This window comes from Crotalus tigris, unplaced genomic scaffold, assembly GCF_016545835.1.
Source record: "Crotalus tigris isolate CLP2741 ecotype Arizona unplaced genomic scaffold, ASM1654583v1 scf7180000017545.3456711, whole genome shotgun sequence".
Taxonomy (NCBI): Eukaryota; Metazoa; Chordata; class Lepidosauria; order Squamata; family Viperidae; genus Crotalus; species Crotalus tigris.
Window position 1 is genome coordinate 1,267,868 of NW_024096464.1, and position 9,874 is coordinate 1,277,741.

Below are 9,874 nucleotides of genomic sequence, written 5' to 3' on the forward strand. Positions count from 1 at the left end.
TTCTTCATCTCACAAAGTGTCAAGGGTCATTTTGAATTGGAGTGGGAAATCAATAAAGAAAAAGTAGGCACAGGTAGCATTGCAAAATTATAACATGAATTGCACTTGGGTGGATTTTACTCTGCACTGCTTAGAAGAATCAACCGTAATAATTCTAGGTCTTGACTTTGGTTGATTCTGTAAAGTCCAAGATAATCCCTGCAAACTTTCCTAATTTGGCAGCTTCTAGATCTATTGCAACTAAATGACCCAAATTCCCAGCTATTCTGGTCAAACTGGCAATGTCGCTATATCTAAACAGTGCTAGGTTAAAAGTCAATCCCTATGCAGCCATTTTAAGTAGAGTTTGCTTCTAAATATAAAACATTCCTTGTTGTAATATAATCATCCCTTCACACTTTAAAAGTTAAAAGTTGGCCAGTTGTGGATGATACACCGGAACCAGGTACTCAAAATTATTTGCATCTCAGTTGAGAAACCAGGAAGGTAAATAGATGTTGGTTGAGATCAGGAATGACTTAAGGTGTGTTCATGTATCTTGGCCAAGCCTAGTATGATAATTTATATCCTAGCCTAGATAATTTGTGACCCGTTGAGAAATTTCAAGAAATATTTCCTTACCAGATTCCTTAATGCTCTCAACAGTGGCAGAGCTTCTAATGTACTGCCTTCACTGGTAAAGTTGGAAAACGTTTAGAGATGTTTCTGCCTTGAAAGTAGCCCATGTTGAACTGTATAGCACAGTCAGACATCAGCACCGGAAATGTTTTATAACATTTTGTATCATAGACTGCTTTGTGATAATATTTGTATCATAAAATGTTTTTTAAAATTTCAATTCCATGGAAGTCACGGGTCCCGGATTTTAGATGTACTTGGTAAGTTAGCTCATTTGAGGTATCTTGCTTGAAAAACGATTGCCCTATGGTAAACTGTTTCACCCAGTTGAATGTTACTGGAATGAGAGTTTTAGTACATAGATAATGGCTGTCCAGTACTATGACATAAAGGTTGGTCACCATCATATTAAAGCTGTAGTGCTGTTTCTTTGCTTTGGGCTTAATGGGCGTATGCAGTCTGTGTTCCTTTTTTGTGCACTAACCAAGTTTCGAACCTTGATCAAAGCAACCTATAAGCATTACAAGCTTTTCTCAACTGCAGCTTCCAGCATCCGCTAACACAGTGTTTCCCAAACTTGACAATTTTAAGGCATGTGGACTTCAACTCCCAGAATTCCACAGCCAGCAATGCTGGCTGTGGAATTCTGGGAGTTGAAGTCCACATGCCTTAAAATTGTCAAGTTTGGGAAACACTGCGCTAACATGACCAAGCTTCTTAGAGATGTTGGGAATTGCAGGTCAGCAACATCGAGAGGGGTAACCAGTTGCCTCCTCTTGTTCTAGCTGCTTTAAAAGCAGATAACAGGAATTTCCTGTTTAGCTTATCTGCAAGGGTGACTTTGAACACCTTAATAAGTCAGTGTTCAAACAAAGGAGGGTGGAAGGTGATATTAAAAACCCAGGATTTAACTACTTTGCTGTGGATATCTGTTTCCTGCAGAATCTTCTACAAGGTGAAAAGTCGGAGCGCTCACATGAAAAGCCATGCTGAGCAGGAGAAAAAGGCCGCAGCTCTGAAACTGCGAGAGAAGGAGGAGGCGGCAGCGGCAGCCGCTGCCGCTGCAGCAGCTGCAGCAGCATCAGCACACAGTAGGGCTCAGCAGGAAGAAAGTGGGAGCAGTCATGGGAGCAGCAGCAGCAGCAGCTCGGATGAAGATGGCGATGTTTAGCCCAGGACCTGCAGAGGTTGAGAGCCTGGTCCTGACTGCTCCAGCCTTGCTTCTACTTCCTTTCCTTCTTGCTTGAACCGTACTGGTAGATTTTTAAAGGAAAAAAAAAAATAGCGACCACAAAAATCTCTATTTTTTAAAAAAACAACAACCAACCAAACATTTTATGGATTGTTTTATTTATAAATAACTTTCCGTATCTACTTACTGAGTGGAAGTCTGTTTTCCTTCAGCTCCTGAAATTGCCAGGAATCATGGCATAAGCCTTAAGTATCTTACCCATTGCTGAGAGAGAAATGTGTCGAATCCTCTGAATTATTGAATTACTTTGTGTGTAAATTCAAGGATCCATATAGCGTTCTTCATACACTTCTTTCTTTCAACTCCCAAGTTTGCTTTGTGGCTTGGAGTTATTCACGTTTTCTTTTGTCTCCTTCATACAAGAGTTTTTGTTTCTCCAGCTGGTAGATAATCCAGAGTCTGTGAGTAACCTCTCTAGGGTGAGTGAAGAGACTATTGCTTTTAAGATATGGCTCTTTAAGAGTGGACATATTATAGTTAGTATTTGTTTGGAACGACCCCTATTATGTTGAGTTTTTTAAAAGTCACATAAAGTTGTTCATGTATGTCTCCAGAGTTGGCCAAAAGAATTAGTGATGAGTTCTGGATACTGCGCCTCCATAGTTCTGTGATAGAACAAACAACTTTGCTTGCAGAAGAATCCATACATGATTTTGGGTTAATGAGATTGAGGTAGATTTCTGCCCAAATTATTAAAGAGCCACAGTTAGGAGAAGATGATGGCTTTTATCCATGGCATTATTCTGCCGGGGGATAGCATTCATTCATCAGAGTCCATTTGCAATAACCATTCTTATTCCAAACCTGAGCATGTAAGTTGAAGAATCCTCCCGAGCAGATTTGAGGGGGAGGGCAGGAAAACAACTGGAAGTCCAGTATGAGTGAAAACAGCTGGCATACAGTTTGATACTGTAGCCCAGTGGATTAGATAACTAGTAGTCCATCATGAAAGTGCATTGTTCTTTACCTGAATAGACTTGAGTGTAATTTTGCTTACCGGTAATTGTCCATTTGAATGCTTCAACTGGTCTACAAAGGAATAGCTGCCAATTTTTTTTAACAGTTATGATATTTATTCTCCCCGCCCTTTTTTTTTTATAAAAATGCATGGTTTTTAAAGGCAGACTGAATATTCTCAAGATAATAGGAGTAAGGATCATGTTGCATTGATTTATATGTATTTGTACCCTCAGGACTACCTCTTCTGCTGAGGTATTTGCCAAATAAATGACAGTTTCATTTAGATGTTCTGTACTGTACCGGGATCCAGATATCTAAAGTCAAGATACCTAAGTCAAATGTGTGGAAAAAAAACCAAAAGTATTTAGAAATGGTGCACCAAGCCAAATTTACCTAAGACTTTGTGCTTCTGCACTAAGCAGCAAGTATTTGCAATTATCTTAAGACACTTGGGCTCTACACATTGCAAAAGTAAAGAACAATTCTCTGTCTGTCTGGCAGTACAAGGAAAAGGACGGTGCAGCAGACAGAAAAAGAATGCTTAGCAGATAAAAAGAACGCTTAGCAGGGGCACCTACTTGCTTATCACTGCTTGCTTATAACTTTCAAATTCTCTTGTCTGCAGAAAATACAGTGTTTATTCAGCTCTAAATGGTAAATCCCTGAAAAATAAGTCTTCTAAAGCCACAAGGGTCATGAAAGCAAAGAACTGCATTCATAATCTACAGAAGAACCTTTATTGAATAAATCATGCTGGGATTGCTCTCCAGCAGGGTTTTTTTTTTCTAGAACCAGTTCAAGACTCAAGTTTTTAGAAGTTTACTTAGAAATTTATTGAAAAGCTAGAAGTTTAAAATTTGATTCCCAGCCATAGAACAAGATTGAAAGTCTTTTGGAGAAAGGCCAAATCAGAGCGATTGCAGCAAGCCATGGTTGAGTTGCCCAGACAACTAGATAGTAATTAATCCTACCAGCTGCTGGATGTATTCTGCCTGCTGAGTTACATGATCAGCGGAATTTTTTATGGAGCAACTTTTACTATATAAGTTTACTAGTACAGCTACAAGAGTACATATTTCAAATACCTCTATTCATAGCACAAAACGAAACCACTATCGGAACATGCAAAGAATTTGCATTCTGAATGTTGAAAATAAGTTTTAGTCTTCTTTCCTAATATGCTAAGCCAGTGGTTCTCAACCTTTTTAATGCCGTGACCCCCCAACCGGTCGTAAGTCGAGGACTACTCAACTGGTGCAGCACCGTTTGCAGAATGGGACTTTTGGCGGGCTCAGCAGGGCAGAGACAGCCTGGACAATTCCTATTGGCTTTTGAAAGCCAATAGAATTAGACTCTATTCAAGAGAGTCTATTCTATTGGCTTTCAAAAGCCAATAGAATAAAAGGGAGTAGCACAGCTAAGGAAAAGGGGAAAAAATGGCGGACTGCGTTGTTTGGCGACCCCAGTGAAATGGTCGTTTGACCCCAAATGGGGTCCCGACCCACAGGTTGAGAACCACTGTGCTAAGCTAAGTTGCTGTTCATGTGGAAATTGACTGTCTCTTACTTGCAATCTGAGGCAGAAGCAATCCCAGGAGCCGATCATGTGAACCTGTTGTTTGAAGAACAGAGCAGGTACTTTGCACGCAGGAGGTCTCTATTTGAGTTCAAGATTATCCAGTAACAGAGCTAGGAAGCCAATCTGCTGAGTGTTAGAAGGGATGTTCTCAGGCCATTGTTGCTGCTTAGTACTTACTGAGCTAAGTAGACAAACAGCATAATGGATTATACAGATTTTTTTAAAATGGTCAGAATCTCATAATGCAGAAATTTTAAACCTCCCCCCCCCCCCCCCCGGTAACATATGGATAATGCCAGTCTGCCTCTAAAGTGAGTTCTTCCCATGTATTTTAAAAAAAGCCTTCAATTAAAGGTAATTACTTTCTTTTTACCATCTTCAGAGCTACAATTGGAACTTCAAGAATGTCTCTGCACTATTTTTGCACTGGGTCAATGATGTTCTTCCAGATCGTAATTTTGCACAAATTTTAGCATTTTATATACAATATAATGAAGCAAAAGCAATGCAACCAGGTTTCTGACTGCATTTTCAAAAATAGCTGGTCTCAAATCACGTTTTCCTTTGCACTTAGACTGTGTGAATTCCAGCCCAAACAAGAAAATTATCTTGATTAAATAATTAACTCGAGATCTTGAGAAAGGCAACATTTGCTTCTCCAACTGTTCAGAAAGGAAGAGCATTGCTGCCTTGAAATTCAGCATTAAATTTAATCAATGTCATATGTTAAGAGAGAATATATATTTTTGGGAATGAATAAAGTATCCAAATGGTATTTTTTAGGGGGGGAAAGGGATGTGTATGGAACATATTACAAAAGTATTTTGTTCCTGGATGGAACATGTTCTTCCCAAATATAATTGCTACAATCCAGCACAGATGCACTTTGCGATTCATTGTGTGGCATTTTATAGCTATTAAAGACTTATAAATAGTATTCCTAAAATTGTATTTATATCACATCAGTAATAATGCATCAGTGAACCTATCTATCAACTAATTTTTGGAATAGATAATATTCATGGGAAGTACATGTGGGAATAACTTTGGATGCAATTTGGAAGGCACAATCCAGTAGTTTATCATGACTATCCAGTTCACATAAATGGGAATTAATTCATTTTTCATACTATATCATAAGATTAAAAAAATGGTTAATTTGCTTCTTTAGGCCACAGTGAAATTGACTTTTCTATACTGCTGCTTTTCTCTCTCTTTCATATAATAATAATAATAATAGTAAAGTTGGAAGGGACCTTGGAGGTCATCTAGTCCAACCCCCTGCTCGGGTAGGAAACACTACACCATTTCGGACAAATGGCTGTCCAGTCTCTTCTTAAAAACTTCCAGTGTTGGAGCATTTACTGCTTCTGGAGGCAGGTTGTTAGACTAGAGCATATATTTGGACAGGGAAGGAATGCAGTTTTTGCATGTATGCAAATATAAGCAAGCAGTCTGATGGGGAGTTAAGAGATAAAAGTTGAGAAATGCTGCCTTCTTCCTCCTTTGTGAAGCTGGGCAGAAGAAGCAGTGATGGTCTAGAACGGGTGTCAAACTGCCGGCCCGCGGGCCGGACGCGTCATCCGGAAGCACGCTCACCCCATTGCCGGCAATGGCAAAACCGTCCCGATACGTTGCGCGACGTCACTGAGTTTGACATATCTGGTCTAGAATATGATATATATATATATCACACAAATCACAATCACATATGTGATTTCCAGGTACATACTTAAACTAAAGGTGTGTCTGAATAAAACTAAAGGTGTGTCTGAATTGATGGCTTGTTATAGAACCAGCTTAGTTCAACAGGGTAGGCAGTGGCATGTTAATTGCTGGGTGAAATATACTAATTTAATCGATCTCATAATAGTCCTGATATTGGAGCTCTTTTTCTTCTTCCTGAGTATTTTGTAGCCCAAATGTATTTTCCACTTTTTTTCTACTAAAGTATATCCTTACTAATCTGGAATATCCCATTTCTGATTATTAGCCAGTACATAAAACTCTTTTGTTTTTTTATACCAAGGTAACTTTAGGTGAGAGAACCTTTATAAATCCACAGATTTTCATTTCGCACAATTTTACAAGTCCATTCTTCCTCAGATATTTTCACATTAATAAACTTCCCTGTTATGCAGAGATCTTTTTCTCACTAAAGATGATAGATGGATTCACACATTGCATTAAATTCATAATTGCTTTGGTTAGGGAGTTGGGTGGCATACACATTTAATAAATAAAATTAATATTTATTTTAAATATAATTGTTTAAACATAACAAGTTAAAATTAGTCTTGTAAATGAGCAAAGTTATGGCTTATTCATCTGATTCTTGAATTATTTCCATTTAAATATTTTTTGTCCTATAACTTCATGAAATGTTTAAACAGTACACAAATAAACCAGAGACATGTCAGGAAATCACAAATAAACCATGCATGATTATTTACGCATCACAGTTCCTAGGTTGCTACTTGTAAGTAAACAATCATATCATAATTTTAATGTGATGTGTGAGGTCAGCAGCTATATGCAAACCTACATTAGATTCTTAATGATAAATGTATATGAATAAACATGGCTTGAATTTTTTTTCTTCCTGTTCATAATGTAAAATGCATGGCACTTAAGACACTGAATACTCAACTCTACTACTCAGCTGCAGCTGATAGGTTATTATGGAATAACTTTATATTGCAAGTGTAATCAACATTAATGGAAGAATACTTCATTTTGAAACACTTCGATATGGTTGATGCTGTAGTTTCCCAATACATTGCAATTACTTTACATCAAGCACAACTATATTGAAGGTTCTGACAGCGTGATTAGTAATGCTGCAAAAAGGGAGTTGGAAGCCTTTATTATAGGCATTTATTTTCTATGATTGCTATATTTGCAAATGAGCATTTGTTAGTAATACACAGTTGGATAATCTCATTTAGAAACTGTGGACTTAAATTCAGTGGACTTCTAGTGATCTAATCCATGCAGTTTTCTTGGCAGAAATACCAAAGTGATTTTCCATTCCCATCTTCTGGAATGCTAGTTCAACATTCCAGTCTAGTCTACAATTCCAGTATTAACTATGATTGACCTTGGAGATCAACAAAGATTAGCTAGGGATGAGGTTTTTGTGTTCTCTTTGAGACTTCTGAGTGGACACGCACTGCCCATCCATTGAACGTAAGATAGTTGAAGATGCCAATTAAAGTTCCTTTAGTCATCAATCATCTTTAAATCTAGTTTTAACTAGGCTGTCCCTCCCTTTGCATAATCACTAAATCACTGATGTAGGTGGAGAACTGCAATTCAGCGTTTTGCTTGCTTTACCCATAATATAATCTGACCCACTTCCCCATTTTTGTTGCTTTCTGCTTGCAAGATGAGTATCACTCTAGTATGTCTGGAAATGTATTACTCTGATATGTCTGGAAAACAAAGTCTGCCACAGTCCCGTTCCCCCGCCCCGATTTTCTAAATGTTTGCATCCCAATACTTGCCAGTGTGCCTCTACTCTCTTAGATATATGGCCTTCTGCTGTGACTCACTGGCTCAATTTTTTTTTCAGAAGAAATAGAAACTGCACAGATGCTTCTCTCCCCCCCCTTCCCGATCAATGATAGTTTTAATCCCACATATGTTATTGTGCTGAATTCCTCCAGAGCCAAGACTGGTGTTCATTTCAGGAAACTATTCAGAATTTCCTGCCCAAATTGTATAGAAATAAGTGAAGTTTCAGACAGGTTGTGGCCCTAATCTTCAGCTGCTTCCATTTCTTTTTCTTTTTTGCTTCTCTCCTTTCCTTTTTGGAACGTGAGATTTTATATCAACAGCTGAAGCTATAAAAATCCCCACCTGCTTGTATTCAGATAAATTTGTGCGAGACGGTGTGTATATATGTATCTATGTATGTAAAATAACAATGTGCTTTCAATATGCTTTGTTGAAAGAAAATCTAGTTGCGTATTTACGTTTCATGTTATCCTCCCGATGTTCAAATTTAGTATAAGTTTTTTAGTCTGTATTTAATGCTGAAGTTTTCTTGATGTACAGTATAGAAACGGTCTTGTTTTCTTGTAATTATTGTATAAATGCTTTTAATATAGAGCTTTTATTTTAACAAATGAGCAGGAATTGCCTTTTGTGTATTTGCTGCACCTTTTAAAAAGACTGTTACATATTAAAATATTGTACATACAAAAGTATTATATACCTCTTATGTATAAATGTGATAGATCAGACAATTTATTTTTGTGTTTTTTTTACAAACTATTAATACACTAAAAGTCTTGCTGATGTGATTTAATGTACTTGTAACTTATTTACTTATGGAGGTTCCATTATATCTTTTTAAACCTTTTTTAATTAAATAAGGTTTAAAAGCAGCTTTTGTAATAAGTTCTTTTTTTAATTTAATGTTTTGAAATAAGAGGGTGTTTTTTTTTCTTTTCTTGACTACCATGGTGCATTTCTGCCTGGTGTAATTAAATAAGATCTGTGTGCTGCAAAAGTTGTGTACTATTTTTGTATATGAGCTTGTGGCTCCATTCTACGGTGAACTGGCAAAGAATGGAAATGTCCCTGCATTGGATTGCCCGCTGAATTAAAAAGTTGGACACAGTGAAAAGTCTAGCACCTCTGGGTTAGCCCAATGCAGGATTTTTTATTTTATTTTTTTGCAGAGGCATCTGTAGATGCCCTTGATGATATCACATGCTTCATGATACCATCAGGCAAATTTTGTATAGATAATTGTCACTTGTGACTGGTACAATTTATGTAATTTGTTACACTTGATGACACATCTGGCATCATTTGACACACCTACCACCACCACCCTGGATTCCCGTCTGCGGTTCTTTGAATAAGTATGTGATTCCTACCTCCTTCGAAGCACTGTCACTAAGAAAACGGAGTTCTACTCAGTGTTGTTCAGGGAGAATAAAACAGTGGATTTAAGATGCAAAAAAACAACTTTCAAGTGGACATCAGGATAATTCCCAACGGTGAAACACACACAGTATTGTAACAGGAAGCCTAGACCAGTGTTGGTAGCTTTAAGAAATGTGAAGTTCCCGCTGGCCAGGTAATGCTGGGAATTGAAGTTCACACATCTTAAAAGTTGCTGAGGTTGAGAAACACTGGTCTAGACCAGGGGTAGGCAACCTCGGCTTTTTTATGACTCATGGACTTCAACTCTCAGAATTCCTGAGCCAGCCATGCTAAGGGGAAAGGGAGAGGTTTCCAAGCTGCAGAGATTTCCACTTTATCATTCTCTAGATATAACTCAAAATCAGTTTCATTGTGTCACATTAAGGGGCTTTCCTAGCTGAACTCCACTAAAATTATTACTTTTAAGGAAAGCAAAGGTTTGTTCATAAATGAGCTTAGTTTATATAGTAAATCCTTTTCCTTCATGCTGAAGTCGTACAGTGAGGGAAAAAAATATTTCATCCCCTG

The 9,874-nt window shown here is 37.7% G+C and overlaps 1 protein-coding gene across 5 annotated transcripts in view; it reads left to right on the plus strand.

Annotated features, from left to right (window-relative positions):
- Nucleotides 1-4,135, plus strand: part of MIDEAS (mitotic deacetylase associated SANT domain protein) — a 90,948-nt gene extending 86,813 nt beyond the window's left edge. For all 5 annotated transcript variants that reach the window (XM_039330347.1, XM_039330174.1, XM_039330079.1 and 2 more), the window contains exon 13: nt 1,561-4,135. In XM_039330347.1, coding sequence (XP_039186281.1) covers nt 1,561-1,789 — 229 coding nt within the window. In that variant the 3' untranslated portion in view covers nt 1,790-4,135. The remainder of the gene's footprint in view (nt 1-1,560) is intronic.
- The last annotated feature ends 5,739 nt before the right edge of the window (nt 4,136-9,874 follow it).